General features: G+C 40.7%; 1 protein-coding gene across 2 annotated transcripts in view; it reads left to right on the top strand.

The window, feature by feature from the left end:
* gbe1b (glucan (1,4-alpha-), branching enzyme 1b) overlaps positions 1-27,554 on the top strand; it is an 86,178-nt gene that overhangs the window by 54,402 nt on the left and 4,222 nt on the right. For both annotated transcript variants that reach the window (XM_029518209.1, XM_029518208.1), the window contains 3 exons: positions 5,044-5,228; positions 8,770-8,900; positions 16,793-16,910. In XM_029518209.1, the coding sequence (XP_029374069.1) occupies positions 5,044-5,228; positions 8,770-8,900; positions 16,793-16,910 (434 nt within the window). The remainder of the gene's footprint in view (positions 1-5,043; positions 5,229-8,769; positions 8,901-16,792; positions 16,911-27,554) is intronic.

The following is a 27,554-nucleotide window of genomic DNA, read 5'->3' as shown; positions in this document are numbered from 1 at the left end:
CCCTGTTCAAATTCAGATTACAAATTGTTTTGTTTTGTGTTATGTACTGCTTTTTATTGAAAACTGGATTTGTATTACAGTAGAATAAAACCGATAAAGTCGCATTCTTTTTATATTTTTCTACTTTGTACACTTGAAGAGAAAGCAAACTGGTTTCCCACAGCATTATTAACGCTTTTTCTTTTTTTGTTAAGGTCTTACTTAAATGGCTTCTAGAATTTGTGCTATTTCTGTGCAGGTGTGAGAAGATCCCCACCCAAGGAGAGTTGCGTTTAGGGACTCCAGAGTTCAGAACAGCATGCTCACAAATCAAGCGGATTTTGAAAGCAGTCTTGCATCTCTGATAATGCTTAATTTTGTCAGCATGAATACAAAACACATTCAAAAGCTGCTCAGAATTGGGTCCCAACTGGAGAGACTCAGCTGTCGTACACATGGAACTTATCTGAATATGTAATTCATTTGTAGCTCGAATCCTCATGGATCCGTTGATGGTGCTATGTGAAGTTCAGCAGCTTCTTTTTGATGGATTTTTTTTTTTTTTTTTCCAGGCTGAACTGTGCATTATATGCTGCTGTGCTCATCCTTTTCTCACTTTTTGCCTCACCAGAAAAAGAAAAAGGAAAAAAAAAAAAAAGGTACAATGCCTTTGTGGCTGGTCTCATTCCTACCATCTATGCATACTGTATGCAATGCAGTGCAACACAGACAGCTCATTTCCCAAGGGCATGTCGAAAGTCATTCTGGGAAATGTAGGAACTCAAAAGTAGTGTTGATGTTGACTAGCCATGCTGAGAGTTGATGCACCAAAATAGTGAATAATGCATTGAACATCACATATTTATGCCTGACAGTGAAAGAGCATCTGAATGTGGATTTTTTTTCTTCTCCTGGAGAATAAGTTAATCATTCTTAGGTACTACTTAAAGATAGGAGCCAATAGTGCAACCTTTGAAAGTATTCTTTTATACCATTGCTCCCTCTTGACATGCCTTGATATCATGTGAAGACTACCTGAGTCCAGAGATTACAGTGACTGCCTTTGTGAAGTAAAAAAAAAAAAAAGGGAAAAGCTTGTCAAGTTTTAGCATGCCTCTCATTTCATTCATCTTTCATTCAGTGCAATACTTTGTTCCTTAGTTGCCTTTTCAAGTGAAAGTGTGGGTTCTGTACATCTAATTCTATCATTACAAGTGGAGCCTTCAGATAAGGTTCACAAGTGCACCGTAGGTTGTGATACTCGCTGAGACTTCCAAAATGAACGACATTCAACACTTTTTCACTGTTCGATTTATTTTTCTCTCTGTCAAGTTTTCTACAAATGGTATGCAAACGCATCGGAATAAACATAACGAGGCTGCTAAAATGGACCGGTGAACAGCTTGGTATTCGTGCTCGGCATGACGGAGTTTTATGTCCCAACAACCTCAACACTCTCAATTAGCGACTTGCTAGACAGACTTTTTAAGAGGCATAAAAGCTTAAATAAATCACAACCGGGGTATATATTCACTGATGCATTTTATGTCATGGAATAATATATGAAAATTCCTTGAGCTTGTGTTAACCAAAGACTTTGAGATGAGAGAGTGAATTAAAATGTGAACTCATTTCTAATTCCTGCAGCACTCTATTGTAGAATTGAATGCTTCATTAAAAAACATGCAGGTGAGGTATAAATTGTTACTTGCCTGTCATGCTCTTCACTTTTGTCGTCTAAGAACAATTTAAAGTGTCAGTGTTTACCATCGGCACCGACAGTGCACATCAAATTTTACAATATACATCCAGTAAATCAGCCAGGAAGGAATCTTCTTGCTCTGGCTGAAATGCAGCGATCATATACATATAACAGGAATGATTGATTCAGCACTGTCACATCACCATCCAAAGTCCCGATATTCTGTATTAAGCATCCACTGCCTGCTGCAACACTGGCCTCCAAGTTGTCCATCCCATTACTGCTGGACACTGAGAAATTTCCATATTTCCTACTTCGGTTCAAAAGAGGCAGTTGTCCAGAGGTAGCTTAGATCTAACATTGCTTTCTATTGTGCACTACACAGATTTCAGCTCAATACACATTAATAATAAAGCCTTTCTCCGTGTGTTGAACAGCACAGTGGTATGGATGTAGTGCAGAGGTGGGAAGATGATTTGGACAGCTCAGTAAAAGTCTTGGATTGAATTCTTCCTTGAGGCGCTGAAAACACAGGGTAGCAGGGGAGATTGACACTATACAGTCCCCCTAGTGGCAGCAGGGCACTCGCAAAAACCTCATTGCCTTATTATTATTTGTTTATTTATTTTTATTTTTATTTTATTTTATTTTTTTTGCTTGAGGGCACTCATGCCTACCAGACATATCTGCCACCTGTGCCCGGGGCAATGACTAACATGTTACAGCCAACTGTAACGCTGAAATTGCTCATTTGGCCTGCAGATTTAAAAAAGGAAGCTCAAACCGAGAGGGCGTTTAAACCACAACAACGTGAAAACTGCCTTGGAGTTTACGGGGGTTACTGGGAAAGTCTCACTGAAACACTCTGTGAGGAAGGACGAGAAGGCTCCCTCTTCGGTCCTGCCAAAAGGGGTGGCGTTTTCTTCCGCCCAGGGCACAGATTCACCTTACACTGCTGTATGCCTCTATTACATTAGGCAGGAGATTCACCTGCAGTGAATCTGTTCTATAATACTTCCAGCCCCGCTGCCATCTTGTCATCTGATGACAAAGCCATGTGATCCGTACGCTCCGGATGGTGGCTGATCCCTCATGGCAGCATTCTCAGAACTGAAGAGACACTGGTGAGGGAGGAGTAGAAGAGTAGATGAAAAGCAGGCTTGTTCCTGCCATTACAAAAGCTCCAGTAGGGTTTCTTAACCCATTCTGACTTGCTGAGCGCACGCAGTTCAGGCAATTTGAAGTATGTAAAAATGCAGAGTGGCTGTTTCATCTTATGCAACCAAAATGGATCAAGACGATCAAAGCAAAAGTTTTTATATATATATATATATATATATATATATATATTTAGCAGAGTTACACTATGTTATTAAATATATTTACTGGAATTACTTTGATTCCAGTATTGCCAATATGCTACCTCAGCAGCAAGGGGTTCCTACCTCAAACAATTCAAACAACAATCCATCATTTATTATTATTCATTGTCATTTTATCACCACGATATGGACAGTTAATTGGCCACATCGTTATAAAATGCAATGTGAACTCATCCTCCAAGAGGGAGAAACCCAAGGGTTTTGGTGATCCTCTGTCCTTCCGTTGCGTAACAGTGCAAGTGCAAAAAAACAGCTTTATAGGCAACGTATATGAAAAATAAAATAAGTGTTCTTAATAGGAGGAATCTTATTGATTTACCAGACTTTTTGACCTTCAGCGTGGCACCATTCCTGCAGAGCACTTTGAAATGTTAAATGTGTATAGCATCATCTAAATCAGCCGAGACACAGAGATTTGTGGTTCTCATTAATTCTCCCAGGCTTTCAGATCGTGGAATTACTCACTATTAAGTTATTGAGATAATTTCCTATTTGTTGAAGGGCAGTGTGTTTGTGTGTGCAATATTAGAAATTTTTTAACATTAGTGAGCATGAAAAAGTAGCATGTTGAACTTTGACATTTGCTTTTACTTTTGCACAGAGGACTAATTAAAGCCATACTAATGTAAAACACAGCTGAAATATTCATCTGGGAATTACAGTAAATGTGTGATGCATAGTGCACTGACGCAGGGAAGAAAGTCCGCCTGTATCTGCCTGTGTTGCAAGTTTGAGGTGTAATTCTCTCCTTTACATTTCAAGTTCAGCTGTGTGGGAGGCTTGTTATTCATGCAGATGTTACAAGAAAAGGCTCTCTCTCTCTCTCTTTCTCTCCCCCCCCCCCCCTCTCTCTCTCTGCGTTGCTGCCCTAATTCCTAGGCAAGTGCCGCAGTGGGCTTGTTCTGCTGGCAGTCCGCGCCTTATTGTTCAGTACTTCTTTAACACCTACATAATGTATTTCATTAGAATCTGCTGTCACTCCCTGTCCATTCCACTTCATCCCATCACTCAGAGTTTTTTTTTTATTTTTTATTTTTTCCCCCCCTCTCTCTTCTTAATAAGATGGGGACTGTGTGCACCAAATAAACAACTGGCCTCTGTTCTGCTGCCATACATCTTCCTCTGTCTCTTGTCTGTGTAGTTCTTCCTCTGCTGGGAATTCAATTATCCTGGCTGTTGTTTTATGATGTTGTCATGACATCCGATGACGGATTCATTATCTCATCTCCTGCCATGACAGCAACATAGTAAAGGGACTGCCGTTTGCTCTACTTTGCTGCATTCGCCTTTTACGTCTGGACCGTGTTTGCATCTGTGTTGCTATTCTGAAGTTGTGGTGAGGAAGAAATTAAAAGCACGGTGGTTGTTAGGTGGCAGAGAATTTCATACCATTTTTCAAGGGATTTAATCAACAGAGTGATGAAGAGATATGTCTCACAGAATTCCATCTTTTTGTGTCACACGTACATTTTTCTTTTCTCCCGCAGTTTCACCTCATTTTCAACACTGACTTGAAGTTTGTTCCCCTTTATGGGGAAATAATAAATAAATATATCCTGCTGAATGGTTCTTTTTTTTGCATATATTTGTTGAAAAAGTGAAACCGAGATAAAAGTTATGGGATTTATTTGCAGTGTTTTCACTTGTGTTGGCTTTTCGTTTAAACCTCGACTAATGAAAGGGCAGCCTCCTCTGTGACGTGGAAAGTTGGCACGCTGTAGTAAGTGAAAATGTTGCAAGAGCTTTATGCCTCTGTTTTAAAATGGAAATGCTAACCTCTGCTGGGGTTACAAAGAGGCTGTAGACAGTCGCTGACTCTGGTCTCTTTGATCTCCATCTTTCTTTTGTCTTCTTAATAACTGCACAAAACCTGAAAATATCCCGAAATAGCACGCCACGGAAAGGGTATTCTAATTCGCAAAGACCGACTGCTTCCCCCTTCATAATGCACACTCTTTAATAATACTTTCTGTGTTGCAGGGAATGAGTTTGGCCATCCTGAGTGGCTGGATTTCCCCAGAGTGGGGAACAATCACAGTTACCACTATGCCCGGCGGCAGTTTAACCTAGTGGATATGGATCACCTCCGCTACCATCAGCTTTACGCCTTTGACCGGGACATGAACCGCACCGAAGACAAGTACGGCTGGCTGGCTGCCCAACCTGTAAGGACATCACATGCTCACTCCACAGTAGGCCCGATAACAAAATAAATAATAAATAAAAACACAATATCACAGCTCCGTTTTAGTCACATGCAGAGTATTTAATGATTTTTAGTGTCCCGGATGATTGTTCAGAAAGGATTTATTTCTTGAAGGAATATTTCTATTTCACAGAAAATGTATTCTGAAACTACCATCTCTACACATGTATACTCTCAAAATTATGGTGTAGTCTTGGGACTTAGGTGCTAAAGTCAGGCAGCAGACAAATATACCATAAAGGGAGTTCATTTTGGAAATGTCTTGTTACTCTGGCTGGTGTCAAGGTGAACTGTAATACACAGTGATTTCACTCACCCTCCTGTAGCTTCCCTCTTTGCCTGCAATCGAAGCCTATGGGAGAAAAGAAGAGATGTTTTTCTCTTGAGGAGCTGGCAGCAAAGTAATAGGATAATGCAAATGGAGAGTCTGGCTAAATTGACAGGGATTAGGAATAAATCTGTGTAATTGATTCAAAAAATATCCCCCCTCATTTCCCCAGGAATCAGTCTTCTGATTAGGACGACTTCACCTTGGTGCCTAACACTCTCACCTCCACATTGCTGCTCGACAAACAGCAGGCAAATGCAGCAAAGTAGGAAATGTATCAAAGAGCATAATTAGAGGCATGTCTGGTTCACAAGGATAATTTCAGCAATATTGGCCTATCAATCAGACACATGTTCTGACTTACTGGAGCCCCTTACACCTTTTACAGTTGGATGAAACAAAGCTTTGAAGGTAAAGCAAATGAGAGGCAGACCCTGGCTGGTTTCTCTTCTCGCTTTTCGGGGGAAATTGGAGTGAATGCTGATCCCCAAAGGATGCTATTGGCAGGAAAGATGCATACATTTGGCACCGACACTGACCGCTACACATTGGGTGTTGTTTTTCTTGGCAGTTTCAATGGCTTTTTATGTAAAACATATAGAAGATGACATTCTTGGACTGTATACTTAAGACATCACAAAAGTGTTTTTTTTTTTTTTTTTTGTTGTTGTTGTTGTTGTTTAAACTCAAATCAGGAGCTAAATTGTACTGTAAGATGATGTAATGGCAGTCAAAATGTTGTCATTTCTGCTGAGTTGAATCGTGCGTGAAGCCCTGGGCAGCTGTAATGTGTAGGGAGCAGGAATGACCATCCATCACAAGGATTATATCTTAAAAATTTGATGGCACGGCAGTATCTACTTTGTATTTAAAGCTGGAGAGGACGTGCATACAATTATATCTCATGTTTTCTTTTGCTAGGATCACAGAAACACAAATGTAGTTTTTTCATCACTCCCCCTAAAAGTCTGTCGTAACATTATGCAGCCAAGTATTTACTCTCTGATCATCACAAAGGTTTGAACAGATTGTTGTCAGTCTTTCAAAGAAATGTATTAATGTCAAGATCACAGTTTTCAAATAATTTTTCAAAAAATTATGTATTTGTCTTTGATTCTTGAAACGTAAACCTTGCAAACTCGAAATCAGTTCCAGCGGTTTCTTTAGACTTTCCTTGTGCTTCTGGTCTCTATCGTTGGAAACAGCTGCGACAAAAAAGAAAAAGAAAAAGAAAAGGTCTTATTCTGGGATTGATACATCAGAAAAAGACTTTGTAGAACATTATTCCCAGATAACGCCAATAACTGCTCAGAGATTCAGCCGTAATAACAAGATGAGCCTGACTCCTATACAGCTTATCAATGACATTGCCAAGGTAATCGCGCTGAGTGGGAATATTCTATAGCTCAGGTTCAATATTTCACTGTGGTGTGAAGATCCAAGGGCATTCTGCAGTTAAATTGAGAAGCAGGAGAGCGGATCTGTCGGCGGCTCTCCTCGTCGTCTCACATATGAGTGAACTAGGCAGACGTTGCTTAAAAGCGAGATTTGTGCCCACCTCTTTTGAAGATGTGCAGCCGCGAGCTTCAAAAGGTCAAACTCTGGACATGAACTGAGGCTCCTCTTACTGCTGTGATAGTATCACTTAAGGTCTTGCACTGCGATGAAATGGAAATAAATCCGTACACATTAGGGAGCAGGCTATTGCATTCATTGTAGTCTGCTTTCTGCTCAGGTTTACTTAACCAGCGGGATGCCAGCTATAGCAATTGCTTCTATTTTCTAGTCACATAATTTAAATCTACCTTTATTTATATAACGTTCAGTGCAATGCGCCCTGACATTGCATTGAACGTTGTATTAAGATATGCTCATGATATTCAGGTCTCTGGGGATTTGCCTGGCACCATCTGTGACTTCGGTGATTTGTACACACAGATATATGATTCAGCAACATAATGTTCCCTTAAAAAAACCTCAGGAGAAAAGTCAAGAAATTATTTGTGACCTATAATCCAGCAGTGAGTTACATCTTCAAATGTATTTTCAATGTCTCCTATCTCCAGGAAAACATAAAATGTTTACTAGGGGGCAAAACCAAATGTCAAAAAATCAATTTTTTCCCCCCACCAAGTGTACTGCCTGTGTCCACAGCTGACTTAACTCATGTTTCCAGCAAAGAAATTAAAAGAGCAGAGAGGACGGTCGCAGTTCGTGGAAAAATATTGGATTTCAACAGTGGTTTCACAAAACTATTTTCATTCAGAGCGTTTAGGTCACGAGAAGGGCTACTGTCGGGATGTACCCTGCTCACATCGCCTGGCTAAGCCTCACCCAGAGCTATTGTTTCAGCTCTGCGTGATGCTGCAGGCAGAGACAGAAACAGAATCTTAGCAGAGCAGGAGACTGCATATCAGGTGAGCGTATCTTTCCTGGTGCGTACTTGAAAGATATTTCATAATTATCTGGATTTTGCCGACAAACATCAACGTATTCTGAACATAATCACATTTTGTGATTACTGCCTAGTTTGTTGATTGCATTTACATTTATTTATTTATAAATAAAACCGCACATTTACTGTAAATGCTTTTTGGGTCCCGCTTTGATGGATGCAGGTTGTGTTTGTTTTCCAATGTATAAACAGTCAGGGTCTGCCGTAGGAGTTTGGCAATGGACCAAATTTTGCGGCCTTCTCACACAGAAATGGACTTGGTAAGAGACTCCAGACTGTCAGCTCATTCCTTAACCTCCCTTCCTCTCTGCCGGTCCGGTTGCAGAGGCGCTTATCTTCTCATTCAGCTTTGAATATGCTGCCCTGAAATTGGCTTGGGGAACAAGGAACTAAAAATAGGGTTTCGGGTGACATTGATAATCTCTGCTAATGACACGTTAACAGTAGCTCGCTCTACGGGAGAGTGGCGGCTTTATCATGTGCAGCTGTCTAGAGCTGACAGTGTGCACCTTGCACTACCCCGGGCTGCCGCTTTCTGCTGATGAGTGCCACCTGAAAGTTGATGCAGGGAATGTTACTCACTCTATTTGGAAATGTGAAGACCACTGATATAATGTTCCCCATTATAACTCTCTAAATCCAAGATGAGAAAGGTAATGATTATTCATGAAGAACTATTTTATTAGCTTTTCTTTCCTCTCCCTTTTTCCCCTCCAGGCCTTTGTCAGCGCCAAGCATGAAGAGGACAAGGTCATTGTGTTTGACAGGGCAAATGTGCTCTTTATCTTCAACTTCCACCCCAGTAAGAGTTTCCAGAACTACAGGATTGGTGTAGAAGTTCCAGGGAAGTATCCTTTTAGCCTTCATCCGTCGTAATACTGCTTGTTTTGTCTAAATCTTCAGACATTAACTTCCCTCTTTCACGCCACACTGCACACTCACAGTGCCTCTCAGAGTAATGATGTCTTTGTTTTTTACTTAATCTTTATGAACTTGATAAAAAACACCAACTGAGGCTATTATAACTGAGAGTGAATGGAAAGATAGGGATTGCATCATCAATGGCACCCACCGGCACTTCAAAAGCGCGAGAAAGGACGTGAACTTTTTTTGTGAGGGCATGATTAAAATACCGTACGTTGACAAGTATTTGTTGCAATGCTCCCCAGCGGATCTTTTCTGGTTAATCAATACATTTTTAATCTCGCAACCACCAACGAAACCACCTGTCCACCTCCCAGACATCTCGGAGTGGCTCCTGTGGATTTAACGATCCAAACAAGCGTTTGCATGTTGCCTGTGGGTTTCCTCTGTCCATAGGCATGGCCATGTGATAGAGTGTTGGTCAGCTGCACTGGCTTCAAAGGCACAGAGCTTTGAGCAGTTAATAGGACTAGAAAAGTGCTATCAAAGCGCAGTTCATTTAAAAATAAAGCTACAAAAAAATAAGAATTTTACAGTACAGGGCCACATAATTCCCCAAATCACCTGGGCGCTGTAATTATTATCAAAGCTCACTCTAACAGTAGTACATATTGTTTGGGGATATTTGATGGGCACTATTTTCAGCAGCAGATCTGGAGTGCTAATGAGTAACAGAAACAGTAACAGCATGGTGTATGTGGCACCGACTCAAAATAAACTACAGTGTGTGTTCAAGATAATGAAGGCGTGTGTCATGTAGTGCAACACTGTGGCTCATTGACGTGGTCTAAATAGCTTTTGGACAGTAAGGTTGATCCACGGCACAGAGGAACAAGCTATATCACGTTCACTACCAAGTGTTAATGTGAGGTTGAAGGCTGGACTGGACTGGACTAAACCACTGTAAGACTTATTTAAAGTTATTGTGACTTGTAAAGATCCACAATTTTCCCTGCTCGTGTTTTCTCTGAGGCTAATACTTTTGTGATATCATTTTGGCAGTCGCTGTTGAGAAGAATATGAGTCAGTTGTTTATAGTGATGTTGTTATGCTATCAGAGAGAAATAATAGCAGAGCGCAGTGATTCAGAAAGCGCTCTCTTTAGCAGCGCTGGTTGTCTGTCTTCTCAGCGAGAAGCGCAGAGGAATTTAATGAGTCCCACAGTTGTGATTACAGCAGGCTTAATGATCAGGGATGTGAAGGGGGACAGAAATCTGACAGATTTGTATTTATTATAACGGACATCACTCTCTTCTGGGGCCCACTGTAGCTCACGCCAGCAGTTTCCCGGATGGATGCGAAGCTGTGTTGCTTCTTCAGCTATGACTTAAATATTGTGACGGAGAGTCAAAACGCTGACAGAGTTTGTTAGTTTTCTCTGGACGCCAGCGGTTCAAACCACCACACATGAGCAATTCACTCAAATGTTTATGAAGTCACTGGCTGACAATGAGGTTGTTATACATTAGTTGTTCCTTTGACTCCTGCACATATTTTTGGGTTTTATTTAGACTGATAATTTTATGCTTCTTGCTAATTATAAAAGCAAAACCGAAACTGTCAAAATGCAAAGAAATATACAAATTGAAATTCGACTTTTCTCACAGTGTTAGCCTGATCTTGTCAGTATGTCAACCAGCAATATGGTTTATTACAATTCAAATTGTCCCATGGGGCAATTCATTGTATTTCTCTGGGTTACATTATCGAGCAATTATTATATCATTACAAAGATAACTAGGTTGTAATGTAAATGATGCCTGGGTAGCATAATTATGAAAGTGGATGAAAGAAACAAATTAGCATCTAAAAGTGGGACAACCACCCCAAAACATGTTATTAAACATGAATAGTGAGAGAATAATAATGGAGTTTAGTTGATGATTAAAAAATAATAGGAGTAACTTCTATTCTTTTAATACCCTGTGTTAATTGTGAGCCTGTTTGATGTGCAATTATTGTGTGTTCTGCATCATGTTTTCAGCTCTGCGTTGATGGGGTAAATCTTGGGCACAGCACTAATAGCCTTGCTGCACAGTATCTGTAACACCATTTTTGAGGGTTTATTTTCATTTAGATGGAACCGCATCTTTTCCTCCTGGTGCTCCTTTTGATGTTTAAGGAGAGCCCTCAGACACTGGGTGGGTTGAGAGGAAATGCAAATAAATGTGAGGGCAAAGCTCTGGCTGTCATTATACAGAGAGGCAGTAAACACATAAAGGCAAACGTGCCGTGTGTGTGAGGAAGGTAAATGTGCCGTGTGTATGAGGAGATGCAGATCCTCCGATGGGAATGTGTGCAGAGGATCCAATTAGGGGGGAAGACAGATGAAAGTGCCACTCAGAGGCAGAGGAGGTAAACAAGACAAGCTCAAAGAGTCCAAAAGTGCTTTTTCATTACACTCAGCTGTCATATACTTAAACTTTCTTCTACGCGTGTGAGGGTCAGGGATGTCACAGAGGAGCCCCACGCCACTCTGGTATCAGGAAATAATAGCTGGATCCTGCTGACCATGCTGTGTACCACTGAAAATGGATCCAATATGGGTGTAATTTCCTTCGGCAATCTGGTATGTAGTGTATGATAGCAGAGGGTGTCTCTCTTTGGAAAAAAACACAGTTTGGGTACTTTTAGCTGCCCTTTGTCATGTTGGCTGCACGTTAGCTGGGATGGATTTTAAGGAGGTTTCTGTAATTAACAAAAAAAATATTCATAGGAGCACTGCAAAAAAATGTCAGTATCAGGCAACAAAAAAAAAAAAAAAAGAAAAAAAAAGAAAATCCATTTGATGCTGTGGAGATGTGTTGCAGCGAAATAACCGATTTGGTTATAATGTATAAAACTGAAATTCCGCTGTCTTAATGTCACAACAAATAAGTAACGATAAAGCCATCATCCCTCAGCAGAAGTCCAGAGCTCGATGCTTAGTGACTTTTTGGCCTCTTCATATTTCTAGACAATGTTTTTATTGCTTCTCATTGTCCTCTTTTGAATGCGTGCCCCCCCCCCCACACACGCACACCCTTTCTCTTTCTCTCTCTCTCTCCACGAGGAATATGAGAGAAAGTGAAGCACCTCACTGAAAACGTTGGCCATTAAAATGCAGTCAATGTCAGCTTTTCGACAGGCACTCAAACCATCACTGTTTTTTATTATTTTCTCTCTGACTCATGGAGTCACATTCTGGACACATTCTTCAGGCGGTTGGCTTTATCTGGCTGGTTGGAGTATTTGAAATCCCAGTTAGAGCCCGTCATGAAAGCTGTACCTGTCAGGGCAGATTGGTCTTAGATTTACCTGGTGCCGATAGACAGTTGAGATTGTGTCAGGTCATCATTCTCTGTCTCTTGAACCGCGTGTGGAATAATTCAAATGCAGGCGCTTTGACATTAACTAACTGGAATTTAGTAGAAAATCTGCAGTTCTGTGGCAATAATTTACACTGATATTATCGGGAATAAATTGCGGGAGCAATATGTGCATCTGCCTCCTGTAAGATACATCAAGATGTATTGCGTAAACAAAGATGCATTACGTTGCTCTGCATGAGATCCTATCAGGTTGTAACCACCAGATATCATCCACAGACATCCTCATCAATCCAGAGGCTTAATCTGTGATACCAAACGGTGCCGTGTTCAAACGTTGTAAACAAATAGATGAGCCTCTTCGTCAGGAAAGTTCTATTTTATTACAGCTTTGCCCTTATATTTATAGTTTGCACTATCATTTCTCTCATTATGTTGACAATGTACTCCATGAAGTAATTCCTCAAATCTAGATTTAAAAAAAACCCAAAAACAATCACACAGGTTAGCACAAGCCAAAATACCTGCTGCTTTCTTTGTAGATAAAAATAATAATAACTCTGCTTTAATATTTGTAAGTAACCTTTTTTTCCTGCATCTTCCATTACGAGAAAGCACACAATCATGAACAGGTGAATCAAGCCTGGCGCTCAAACAATAATCTGCAACTCAATTACCCAAAAACTCAGCTCATTTCATTTACACCACATTTATTTACGGTAGTCAACATTTCTTGGCAGCCACCTCTTTGTAGACCGTATTATCAAAAAAGGCCAGAAAAGACTCAATACACTGAAATTAAGACAAAGAATCTGCTCTCACATCATCTGCACATTCTGCCTCAATGGTTAAAACGGGCAAAGTAACAACGCACTCAAACCAACTGTGGGGAAAAAAAGGTAATTTACCCACTTTGCACAGGAAAACTGTTGCAAACACGGTAAGTACCGTGATCAAAGTTGATCCAAGAAGTCAGTCCATAAATGCAAATGGATGTTTTATTCTTTTGTTTCCACTATTAACAGTTGGCATGCTCTTTATTCGGTAACTGCAAAACAAGGGTTACAGAAAAAGAGGTAGAAAGAGGGATGAAGCTAGGAAAATACAACTCATCGTTTACCTTTTCAGGCGGCACTTTCTGACAGCAAGTTCAACAACCCAACCCGCGTCCTTTGTCTAAATGTACAGCTGTGGAGGTATATTTCATTCTCTACGACAATTTCAGAATGAAATGGATCACCATCTCTTTGTATGAAAATTTGGACAAATCTCTGGATCTCCCCAGAACTGTTACAACCAAACAAAGCAGCGTGAAAAATATAACAGGTGAGCTCAAGGCTGTTAAATAGTACTAAGTGTCGTGCTCTTCACAAAAAGAGATGGCTAGCACTTTATTTTGAAATGAATAGCCTTTAAGAGTCCTACTTTCCACCAGTTTGTGTGTCTCTGCTGCTGCCATTTCTTATTCTCCTCTGACAGAAACTGTTTCTCCCGTTTTCTTGCACTCTGATGTAACTTCCACCAACTGGGCAGAAAGCAGGGAAAAGTCAGATCTGAAAAGGCAAGATGTGATATTTAAAATGCTTTACAAGGCCGTGCCACATTCTTCGGATTGCACACACATCTTAACTCTTGTTCGCCCATGCCAGGGTGCTTTCACTTTCATAAAGCCAGAGGAAAAAAAAAAATCCAGACGAGCTGATGGAGAAACTGCTCGGTGTGCAATTATGGTCATGGCCAGATTCTTTTCAGGTCATCAATGGCTCTAATCATCAAGCGCCCTCTTTTCTGTCTGCCCATTGGATGAAATTGATTGTGTTCTTAAAGCTTCCCCTTTACTCACAAAGCCATTATTGATAATACTTTACAGCAGCATGGCAAGCTGTAGTTGCAGCCGTCTGTGGTCACAAACAAAGACGTAATCACTCAAAGCTTCCAACTACCAATTTCAGCTGGTTCTCACTTCCTTCCAGAGTAGGAGTTTGCCAGGAATGACTGTAACTATGCATCATCTCGAATGCACTCTGTGTCAAGAACGCGCACACGAACAGTCAGGGGCGTGCACAGACAGAGATGGGTGCTGAAGAAAACAAAAGGAGGGAACAAAAAGGGCATCCTTCTCATAAATTAATTTCAAAAACTCTATACATACACATATACATATATATATATATATATATATATATTTTTTTTTTTTTTTTTTTTTTTTAGCAAAATTGCCAAATTCAACAGTGACAATAATCTTTAGCAGTCACCACGACATTAACACAGGAGCAGAGGAGAAATTAAAATTCAGCCTCATCAGTCGAGAAATGGCCGTAGATAAGAACTGATGCCGTAGGCCAAATTAAAAAAAACTTCAATCTAAAATTAGAGATAGAAAAAAAGCTTTTAAAACAGGGCCATTATCTTGTCAGAGGTGAGGTAGGTGTTTAGAACGACCTCAGGACTCGTACACATGCATTCTGCTGGAGTGGCAAATAGTGTGAAGGAAGACTGTAGTAGTGTAGTTCCCAATGCTCTAAATCACCTCTGAATCACGTTGTTACACATAATGACATGTCATGTTATCGGAAAATATTTGCGGTTCACAAAAATATTACATTCATCCTAGTTAAGGTAGTTTATGACAATGTTTATTGTTTGTATTGGGAGGATTTATGTCTGAAATTACATGTATCCTCCGTTTCCTAAATGCATTACAGCCTTTGTGAAAACATTTGCATATTCTTCCGGTAGTTAGTGTAAAAGCTCCACAGAAAAATGAGTTTGTTATGTTAATAAACTAACACAGCGGTGAGTAGAACAGAGGAGGTGTGAAGGAGGGGCTTTCTCTTCTCACCAAAAACAATGCATGGGGCTGCACTTCTTTTTAATCATCACTAACAAAGCAGACAAGCAGGCAGCAACAGCTGAATTTTCCCGGCTCCGGGGCAGAACGAGCCTGCGTTCCAGGAACACACTCGCTCTCCCGAAGACCGCCTATAGGGAGATAAGGTGATTATTTAGCCAGCCAATTACGGGACTGTTTGCATGTCTGCTCCTCTCCCTTAGTGTTTGTTACGGCACCACTCCTCAATGCTCCCCATGCCTAAGTTAATAAAGCACTGCACTGTTTAAGGACTATACACATTATTCAAGGACATCAGAGTGCACATCTTTAAGGTTTCCTGACTGGCATGAGTGAAGCAAAACCTGACTTGGAGTGAACATTTGAGATGGAAATATATATTAGACCTCCTTGTCAAAGGGAACTTTCTTTCATTTCTAAACCTGACATATAAAATGTCTTAAATAGTTCCTCTGACACTAATAACGGCCTTGTAACTGATTCCGACATCTCTTTTGTTTTTTGTTAAGCAACAGGATGGGGGTGCGCACTAACGTCAAGCACTTTCTTGCTCAGAAAACTGTTGCTTCAGCTCTTTCCTGGCAATTTAGATATCACATTAGGCAGTGTTGTCCATTTCCCTCAATTTAAGAGTCCTCATGTAATCAACCGGATTCTGCACTGTATAAGAAGGGTGGGTATACGTTGATGCCCTCCACGGAGCATGTGGCGTGATTTACATATTATTATATCGTTATATTTGATGCAGTGACTTTCCATGTTGGTGCGTCTTGTTTAAGAGCGTGCATATTTCATGAAGCAGTGGTAAGCTCGAAGCTGAGCAGCCATGCTTAGAATCACAGTGGAGAGATTGTGCAGAAAGTTAAAAGATAAAGCGATGGCAAGGGAACTTCCCTCACTCCTCATCCTCCCACATCCACCCGCACACGTACTGTATATGCATCCATTCCATATATGATCAAAGGCGGTTGTTTTGTTTTTTTTTTACTCTGTAACTGTCTCAGTGCAGCAAGGAACCATCCCTAACTGTTTATTGTTTTACAGATGCCACTGATCAATTGAAAGAAACCCTTAAATGTCACACGTACAAACAATATACTGATTAACTTAAAGGTTTGAAGTTGATACAGTGTTCTTATGATTAATATTAGACTTAAAAATATGAAATGACTACCGAATAGCTGAAATACAAACTTGTGTGGGAAGAATATCTTGGCTCTCATTTGTGTACCTGATTTGTAGTGATTTGCTCTCACTTTGACAATCATGGGCCCTAGAGGAAGAGTGGATCCTTCATTTGCGTGTATCTGTTGTCAGTCATTTGGATCATTTTTTTTTATCACATCCATTATTTATGCAGTGAATTAGATAAATTAGACAGGCAGGCTGGATGGTTGAGCCATGGCTGAATCGCTTTTGTATTTATGTTAATTTCAGGCAGTGTTCCCTTTGTCTGTTAGAGCTCTGCACTGTTGCTTTGCAGCGCTGCGAGGAGGAGATGAATGCTGATGGATGTGAGGATTTCAATGAGAATAAACCAGCTGAGCACCGCTTAACCAAGTCTGCACACCAAAAACACCGGAGATAAAAACCCTCTCATGGTTCTTATGTCTTAGATCGTATAATCACTGCTTTTGCACCTTAACTACTTCTTCAGATACAAAATCAAGCTGGATACAGATGAGACTCTGTACGGCGGTCATGGGCGTTTGGATCACAACACAGAGTTCTTCAGTGAATCCCATCCCTTCAACGGTCGTCCAAACTCCATGAAGGTAAATATTCCCAACGTCACACTTTTGACCCATCAAAGTTCATCTTTTGTTGAATGTCACTCAGTCCTAACTATGAAGTATACACCAATTATAATTCCAGGACTGCTGGCGTCAAGTCTAATCTTTAGACCACTCTTCTAATAACCTACATTATATCACTATCCCACTCTGCATAGTAATTCTAACAAGCTTTTGAGGGTGTTGTACATTCGCGCTGAAAAAGTGACAAAATTAAGTGTACTCAAAAATGTCATGCATATTAAATGGCTTTTGAGAGGGCTGTTGATGGGCACCATTGTCCCACAACACAGTGCACGTATGTACTGTAATGAAGGAGCTGCTCAGAGCTGAAAAACATCAAAAGGAATTGTGGGCGTCTATGAGACAGCTCCAGAAATATCTCCAAAAAATTAAAAATGAAGGATTAAAACTTTGGACCAATATTTTTTCCGTCTCTTTGTTGTTTCCAAATGTAATTTGCCAGTAGCATCACAAAGTAACATGTTTATCCTAATATTTTTAGTTTAAAAACTTTTTCTGTAGTTGCAACTGTCAAGCAAAACTCTTCACATTGCCAGAAAGGTACAAACATGCTGCCTGTTTCTTCTTATTATTGTCATTTGGATTTGGGATATTGACCTTTCATCTCAGATACATTTTCACATAGGACATTTTAACTGGACAAGCAATGTTCAAAATGGCTCCCTTTCATATACTCTGCTGTGTGTCTATAAATATGCACCTAGACTCCCGGTCTATAAAGCGAAGCCAATGCAGAAGTGCTTGAAACTTTCATCTAATGAACATCAGGGAGTGTTAGATTGTATTGAAGTCCCCGTGATGGACAGACTGGGCATCTGCCTGACAACCACGGATACAGCCCAGAGATGAACAGATCCACCTTCTCCTCCAAATATGGCTTCCTCGGGTTTTAAAAAGATTCCAAGTGCCAAATTATAAACTCCAGGCTTGAAAATGGCAGTTCATAAACCTGCAGGTGACACAGGGGCGTCGCCGCGAGGTTTTGCTGTCGGCTTTAGGGCCTAAAACTTGTCCAGTGTTCATTATACACCAACACCTGCCTAAAGTTTAGGCAGAATATTGGGTCAATTCATTCATTTTGTAACTTGGAACATTCACCAAATTTGAATTATAGTCCCATTTAGAGCAAAGAAGACCATAAAGCAGGGTACGCATCAAGGCGTGTGATTGACAGACTGTACCACCCACGGTGACCTGTCTGACAATTAGGATAGAGTACAGAGCAGGTTATATCTATCCCTCGCTCCGTCTCAGTTCCACCTTCTCCGACAAATGGGAAATTGCAAACTCTGGGCTTAAAAAAGGAGAAGAAAAAAGCACTTCACAGACCAATGGGCGATGTCATGTCAAGTTGCATAAATCTGTGTGTGTGACTGGAGAATTAAAAAGTGTATCCACTAGTCAAACGGCAGAATTTTGTCCTTTAGCACTTACACAGCGTAAACCCCATTAGGCAGCTTTCTCTACAGTTACAGAGCTTACCGTGGAAACATTGTTTATGTGTAGGGTCCATTCCTGACCTTACCTTCATATCCTGACCTATCAACCCGAACCTTGTAACTGTCCTGTTGACACATAGTGTTCATTTCTGAGAGTTAACAGTGCGGAGGAGAATTGCAGGATTTGCGTGGTAGCTACAATGAACTTCTGAAGGCGTTGTCAAAGCCAAGTCTGCTCCATCCTTCGTTAGCCAGCTACTTTTCTTTTGTGCTCTTATCACTCTGCCTCGTATGACAGATTTACTCTCATTCATGTTGTGGCTCAGGTGTCATCCACTGTTCGATGCTGACTGAAGTTTCTCCTACAAATAGTTTCGCCACAGTCAAACTTGGATGTGTTGATTTGGGTGGTTTTCTAGCAGTTTGCTGTAGTTCTTTCTGTTGATACACATCCTGCTCACACTAACAAATGTCAGCTGCTCTTGTGTTAATGTTTTGTCCTGTTTTTTTTTTTTTTTATGTTCCATGTTCGATTGCACAAATGAGTTTGATTGGCTTGAAATTGAGTTTGTTGTGAAAGGATCCTTTAAAGCCGTGCTAATGAGATGTATGTGTTTAGTCATGAAAGAGTGCTGCCTGCTCTGGCAGAAAGCCACCATCTTCCTGGTCTGAGCTCTTCCACTTAACCGCTGCTCTATAATTTAGTATCTTCTTCATTAATATGATTAGCTTTTAATGCTGTATGCAGAAAATGATTTAATATGGCTGCTTTCCAAAAAAAAAAGAAAGTCAGATTTGCCCGTTGGGGTATCCATTGTGGTTCCTCTCACAACATTAGGCTTGTTTGTGAATCTCATATTTGATTTCTTTGCATTTTGCTCAGCTCATTCTGGTAGCTATCTCGGAGTCACTGAGCGGCACGTGAATGTGATTTAAGGTTCTTCACCAAACGATGTGCATTATTTATGGTGTTACAACTTTCCGTGTGTATGGCTCTTAAGCTAGCACGGTCATGGAGAAGAGAAAAATATCTTGGAGAACGAACCGTGGAGCCTGCTGAAGGCCAACAGCATGAAATAGGTCGATCCTTGAAATACAGAAAGAAACACTGATATGGATTTAAAGGATAGTGCTCGAGGATCTCCCACATTTGCCTCCTTTTTCGCTTGCTGTGATTTTTTTTTTTTTTTTTTTTTTTTTCCTTGATTAAAATGCTGAAAGGCAATTAGATGTTTATGAATAAGGTCAGGGATGAATTAGTGAGGATCAGCACAGATACCCAAACACTCCAACTGTAACTTGGCTGATTGCGTGTGCTAGATCTGATGTTAATGAATCCAATTAATGTGCAAGGACAGTGATGGCTCTGAAGTGGTCTGCACGGTCATCACATCCATATCTGGCTTTTCAGTTTGTTTAGTGAAATAGTAAACATCTTGAAGCAGAGTTGATGCAGCACCCAGTGAGATGTCTGCTCAACTGATGTTTGTTTGAACACCTCAGATCAATACTGAAAGTGTTTCCGTTTATGGATAGGGGATATTACTCTATATTAAGACTTGGATGGAGCAGTTAAATGTATCAGATATGTGTTTGGCATCACTGACTGCTTTTACAATCATCAATTCAGCATTATTTAAGATTCTGTCAGCCCTCGTTAAAAAGCCTCTTCCTTTTTCGTGCAGACTGTGATCCTCCCCCTTATTAGGTTAGGTTTTATCAGGTAAGGACTCAAATTCCACATTCTCTTAAAACTTTTTCACCTCTTATTAATTCACACACCACTTCCTTACACACATCCCTCATGGCTAAAATTTGAAATTTAGTTAACAAGTCTGCTAATGTTGGCACCATCATGGATTAATGTGGAATGAAAGGAAGTGAGAGGAATGGAAGCGCCGGGGAGGGAGGCTGGACGCAGGGTGGGGGACCCTTCAGCACATACTGCACTGCCTCTCGCTTAGGTCGCCTAGAGATTGCAGAAAGAGACTTGAGTTTTGCATAAAGATGCTTTTTCTCCTCCACCTCACACCTACCTGGTTATCACAAGACTAATCAGACAAGAGTGTCTTTGGGGGCTGCAAAAGGTGCCCACACCATCTATGTTTAATTTAACAACTGTTGCTTTCAAAGTCTGCAGAAACTTATTCTTTCCTGTCTTTTTAATGGGTCCATCGGTCATCCAGCTTCCTCATTACGGAACGATAATAAACCTTCATATCCCTTCAAGAATGCATTGCACTGCTCCGCAGACTGAGAATGCACATAATTGGATGAAACCGGCAGAGTAGGGAGAGTCGCAGAGACCTGTGTCAAGAGCTGATATATTTTAATATATTAGACTTGCGGAGTGTCACTTGTCAATTCCTTTATTTTGACGTGGATGTAAAGCGCAATAGGCAGGCAGCTCAGAGACACAATTTTCGGACAACAAACAAGGCAGCAGTGGTGGATTTGGCTAATAATGTACGTCTGTAGTGTAGATGGAATGTTCTGTGAGGCCATTAAATACACCACCAACTCACATAACCTCTCCTTAAAAAGTTCCACTGTTTTTTTTTTTTTTGTTGTTGTTTTTTTTCCTTCTTCTTCTTTCATCACATTGTCTCTACAGCTGCTACATTTTTAAATGGTACTGGTCCATTTCTGATCCTAACACGCAAAAAATTCGCATGAAATGAATACAGGGTTTCTCTCGAAAGAGATTTGTGATAAGTGTACAAGCAACTTCACGTATCTGCCAGTGCCTATAGATGACACTAACAAAACCTGAATTTACCTCACGCTCAGACTGCCCAAGAGAATGTATCCACCGCACTGCTCTTTCCCATGTATACTGCTCTGCTCCTGGCTAGCCTGGGAGGAGAATCATTAAGACACAAGACTTCAGCAGCTCTGCGGCTGCACCTTGACCAAACGGGGCAAAGGCACAGAACCCCAATTCCTGGCCCTGTTTTTTTCTTTGCAAGAAATGGATGACAGCTCCAACTGCTTCCCTGTTGCTCATGTCACCCTGGAAAAAGAGACAGACAACGATGAGAGCTAGTGGGTCAGAACACATGTTTGATGATGACATGGATGAAAACATCTGCCTTCTAGCTCTCAGATGGATGCAAAGTCCCCCTGGGCTGAAGATGGTTACCGACCCTGCTGTCATCTCCCCTTCATGTTGAGATGCGCGACGTGCGCAAGCGCAACATCCAGTGGCCCACTGTCCAAGCAGTGGTTGGTTTGATTGCAAGCAAAGACAGGGAAGCAAGTATTACCCATTTTCCCAAAACTATTGGACAAGATAGTATTACCGTGGAAGCACAAACCAAAAGTCATAACCCACCTTTGATCCAAAGTCCTCCCTGTCTTCTACAGCTCGCCCCATGAAGACGAGCTGCTCCCATTTTAGCCTCACTGATATTTCAGTGGCTCCCAATGGCCTTGGACTATTCTAATGTCTTCCCAAGATGAGTAGGTGTAGGATCTATATTAAAATGAGCTGCATACATCTGAGTAATGTAGCCATACAACCAAACTACAGGTGATTCGCGAGTCATAATTGAATGCTGCTTTGGGGGTCCCCATAGTGCCTAGACTGCAGGCATGCCCCCAGGCTCATCAAGAACACGTGGTCGTGGAAGCAATATTCCAAAACCAAACCTCAAACAGCAAAGCCCCTTCCATAATTGTGGAGAAGAAGCTGCTGATTGCATTTCCTTTGGGGCAGAGTGACCCCTGGTTGCCACCTACCCCGTGTGCAGAATCCAGGATGCCATTCATTCAACTTGTCCTCCCCAAGAGAGAACAATGATGAATGTGTGACAACTTTTCTCACGCACTCTCTCTCTCAACCGTCTGCATCTAAGAAGGGTAGATGTGCTTCAACTGTCCTCTCTGCCATAACCTCGTGTTAATCATCCCAGCACAGCCATTCTAAGGGCCTCCATGCCATATGCTGTTGTGAAGTGCATGAATGGTGTGTGATGCAGACCCCAGCTATAAGAGGGTATCATCACACTGAGTGGCTGGCCAGCACTCTTTCTACACAATAAGAACTCGGCAGAATGGTGCAGGCTTCAATTCAAAATCACTCCACCATATTCCAAACAAATAATCTTCACCAATGCTCAGTGAGAAGTCTACAGGACATTTCCACCATCAGAAGGAAATGAGACATTAAAAAACCTACTTTTCCTTTTCCTAGTCCCAAAAAGGGTATGCAGGCCATTCTGACTCTCCATCCCCAAATGTCAACCGACACGAGGATGTTTACTTCTACATACCCATGAATCCCCCACACTAGGAACATTTGTGATTCAGTTACTAAGAGGTTTTCTAGGAGCTTGTGATCCTTCTCATTTGGTCTGCCACTGGATCAATGGGTGTTTGCTCATTGTGGGCTACTCGCTGGATTCGTTACTAGGCCACCCTATATCTGTAGACTGCTGGCTTTATCCTGATAGCCCTCTGCTGGTCATGTAAATATTGACTAGCAGAGGTCAAGAACTGGTCTCTATGGGCTTTGCCTGAGATTGGTTCAAACTAAATAGAGTGGGATTCCCCCAACAATTCAACAATAGCTCATCAATTCAACATTACATTGAAATAGGTCATGTTTTTCAGTGTGTGTGCTCAGAATCCCAATCCAGTCATTGTCAGTATTACAGCACTAATTCTTTCATTTTTCCAGGGCTTCTTTGGAAGGGTCAAGCTTTTAGCACCCATTAAAGTGTACCTGGCAGCTATTCAGTCTGCCATATTGGTTTTAACACACCGATGGCGCGTTCACATCCTTCAGTGTGCAGATTTATGATAGCCGCTCAGGGTAAATTGCCTACATCAAGGCCATTGGGTCTGTTGGGGGATCTTCCCGCTGTACTAAACTCCCTCTCATGTTCACCTTGAACTCTTGAAATGAGTCTAGTTGAAGATGCTGTCTGTGTGGACAGCCTCATTGCTTGATTTAGCCTTGGCTGAATGTATAGATTATTTCCATGCACTCATCCATGTGTGCATGAGGCATGTGCACAGTTTGCCCTGGGGATCCCTACAATCAGCATTTACATTCAACTTTATGCAGTGAGTGCACTACAAATGTATTTGCACGGCATGGACAGTCATTTGTGTCCAGGACACAAACACATTTGGGGATGCCTGTGTCCAAACAGCCTTATTTCCCACTGTCTACATCAAGGTTATAGGACTGGTTTATACTAGGAAGGGTCTCCAGCCTCCCACTAGCCTGTCTGCATGTTCCACAAAGGATCTTGAGACTTGGTAGGCATTCTTTATAAGGAGGATGTAAGGTTATTAATGTAGATCTGTTCCTCTGAGTGGGGGGTCCCATTAGACAACTAGTGGGCTACTTCTGATTGGCACCAGCCTCCATATTTCAATTTCCTCAACAGGGAATCTAAAAAGGTTCATTTTATCCTCTAAGGTGGGGGTCTCGCTCCCTCCTAACAATCGGTAAGTGTTACTGGTGCTAGCCATGTTTGACTGGCGTTATTTAAGCTTCTGTTGAAGTCACAGTGGGGGGGCGATCTCGCTCACCACTCACTCATATTAATCAGAGAACTTATACCCATAACCATAAGGGCTCCTGTACTCTGTGTACAGGGTGAATGGAACAGTCATGCAGCTTTGTTTTCAGAAATAAGGTTATTTGTGAATATTATTAAGTCTATATGCTCTGTCTTTCACACGTGTGGCTAAAACAATCTGTGTTTTTTCTGAATATTTTGATTAGTAAAGGAAAAAATTGCTACCACCTTCTTATAAGTTACCCTTTAAAGAGATTAATAAGTTGGAACTAATGACCTAATTATGTGTTGATAAAACATAAGCTATAAGTTATTAGCCACTAATAAGAACAATTTGTGGGTTGCCAGCTCGCAAATTAAAAAAGAAAAAACTTTTTGCTTTGGTTTCTCATTTCTTTAAATTAGAAGGTTAATAGGACTAACTTTTTAATAAATCATCAATTCTACAATTGCAAATGTTAATAGAGTCACTGATGAAGGTTCACAAGTGTCTCACTTTCTAATAAGCCAACAAGGCTGTCATTTGTAAATGTTAATAAGTTCTTAAATTTGTTTTAGTGTTCGCTCTCTGCTCTCTCCCTGGTTCACTGGTGTGATTTGATGAATGTAAGAGCTAAAAATACCAAGCAAGAGTGTCATGCTTACACGTAGCAGACACCCACAACCTGACAATCTAAATTATGTTCATTTCAATTGAATATAACTAGTGAAATGTATTAATAATAAAAAAGTTAGTAGCTATTAACTATACCTGCTTAAATAAAATTACTTTAAAATTATATGTTTCTGTAACAGAAAGTAGCAAATTAAAGCAAATATATTAAATGAAATTACCTAAATTATTCATTGCTGTTAATGAAATTGTTAAACCTTAAAATAACACGATGCACATTTATCTTTAATCCATGTAAGTGACTTGTTCTACTTACTGGTTTTGTTTTTACCTGTGTTTCTGTGTCTGTGACCGGCAAAACGTGACACCAGCTGTAGCGAGGACTGCTACATTGGGAATTTGGAAGGTGTTGAATGTCCCTCGATAGATTTTGCCACTTTAATCAAGGACACTAAAATAAAGGTAAAGACATTTGCCAAGCATCATATTTTAGTAATGACTCCTCAGCACTCATATCATATCATATGATATCAGATCATATCAGAATATTGATGGGCATTGGTGTGATCCGATCACACAGGATGACCTTTACTTAGACAATAATACCAATATTGAATTTTTAAAGTGTATTTTATTGTGGGATGGAACAGGTTTATAATGGTTCCAGCTTTTTTTTTTTTTTTTTTTTTTGTGTTACTAATAACAAAAGAATCAGCACTTTGGCTCATTTCACTTTATTTCTGGTAATAGGGTGAAAATGAATGTTTGAACAGCTTGCCATAATGCTGAATAAAAGAGTTGAAAATGCACACTTCTTTTTATGCAAATAAAAAAAATATTGCCAATAAGCCCTCATCTGAGTGAACTGACAGCTTGTTACTCAGCAGGGCTTTTCATGAGTATCTCTCTCATCAACAGCTAGGGATACTGTTACTGAGCAATTACACTTTATTCATTTAGCAAGACAAAAACTTAAATAATTGGGGACTAAAACTCCCCAAATAGGAAAATGTATTTCAGATCAACCTCCTTTGGTATTTGTCACGTTCACAGGTTTGTTTGTGTGTTATAATGTCAGGCGAGAAACGCTGATGAATAATTAGCTGTTTCAAAACCTTTTGATAAACTTTGCATGCATCCAAAGGGATGTCTCCTTTGACAGTTTCACAAAAAGAAATTAAGCGGAAGTGAAGAAGAAAAAGAAAGTGAGGGAAATGTAGCAGGCTCGTGGCAAATGATCAAAAGATGTACATTCTCATCAGAGAGATCAAAGGCCTGATGCTGAAGTGTGAACTAACAGTAAAACTATGACAGGATGTACAGGACCTGCTTCACACTTTCCACACACACACACACACACACACACACACACACACACACACACACACACATACAGAAACATGAAACCTTTACACAGTACATACACTGTATGAAACATATCCTGAACTCGGGTCACAACGTGCATTGATTTCTATTTACTGTACGTGAGGCAGATCACAACATCCTAAAATCATTTAAAGTTCTCTTTATAAATTGTTTGTTGTGCAAATCTTCCCTTAAACTGAAATTGTGCTCGCTCAGATAAGTTATAACTTGGTGTCGTGATGGAGCCCCAAAAAGGTTTTTCCAAGCTCTGTGATCATAGGAATAATAATCACCAAATCAATGTTGCACTTTTTTTAAAGTAACATCTCATCTTGATCTCATAGCAATGATGTTGCGTAAATGTACGGCCAAAGGAAATGCTAGTGATGGTCAAGAGAAAGCCCAGCTTGTATTCACAAACACATTATCCTGTAATCGAGTCTGTGTCTGTTAACCAGCCAAGTCAGGCTGCGTTGTTACCCAGTCAGATCCGAGGTCTTTGCAAACCTGCATGTGCAGAGGTACTTAAGCAGAGCTGATACTTGTTAAGTGAGTAATGGAGAGAAACCCAGACATGTCTGGAGAGTTAATGTGCTCAGATAGTCGGCCAGTCCTCTCACCAGGAGCTGGGGTCAGTAGACAGAAACCTAGTGGATGATATATTCCTGTGTAAGCACCTCATGAATCCTTTATCACCATGTTTGGCCATTGATCCGTTTGAGTATTAGCCCGAAGGCTGGACTTTAGAAGGGAGAAGAAAATCCAAATTCTCACATGTGAATCTGAGGCGATGGATGTAAAAGAACATCCATGAAACAAACAAACCAACCAAAAAAAAAAAAGTCAAGAAAAGGGCAAACAGCTTGGCCAACTTTCTGCTGATGCAATACATTGTGCTTCAAAAACAAACACTTTTTTTTTTCCCCTCTCCCTGTTAGTTTTGCAGCTCAGCTATTAACACTTGGAACAAATTGTCCCATTTGCAAAGGTTCAGTTGTACAGTCACTGTCGTTGGATTAGACTGCTGGTAGCAGTTGCTGTTGCCTGGATATGAAATGCGGCTTGTGAGTGTTTGCTGGTGAAGTGGTAAACACCTACTCCAAATGACTCATCAGAAAGCGGCAAAGGCTTTATGGACATATTCAGACAAACCAAGTCGTATACTGCAGGACCAGAGTTGCTTGTTTGCATCTCACCCTCACAAAAAAAACAAAAAACAAAACAAAACGCTGACAGCCAAATTTATGCTGCACTGATGAGACCTGTCTGACATTATTCCTGAAAGAGGCATATTCATTTTCAGCAACTGGATGTGTGATTTAATTAGATCGTAACTTGCATTAACCATGGATGTGAAGTCATTAGCACTGCGGCATCAGCAAGGTGAGCAGTGATGATCTCCCTGATAGCACAGAAGCATTTTTATTCACCCAACAGAGCTGTCTCCTTTAAAACGGTCGGTCCTCTCCGTCTAACAGCTGAAGGTGTCTGCTAACTGCTGCTCACTGGCCCGTGGCTACTGCAAGCTGAAAATGTACTAGCACAAGCTCGGGATGGATGTATGAGTTCGTGGTGATTAATTAATAATTCATTATTAAAGGAGGCAGGAACATTCAGCTTTTTGTGTCTGAATGTATATACCTGTGCATGT

Source organism: Echeneis naucrates, chromosome 13 (assembly GCF_900963305.1).
Source record: "Echeneis naucrates chromosome 13, fEcheNa1.1, whole genome shotgun sequence".
NCBI lineage: Eukaryota > Metazoa > Chordata > Actinopteri > Carangiformes > Echeneidae > Echeneis > Echeneis naucrates.
The sequence above is the reverse complement of the archived record's forward strand: the minus strand, read 5'-3'. Positions and strand labels throughout refer to the sequence as shown.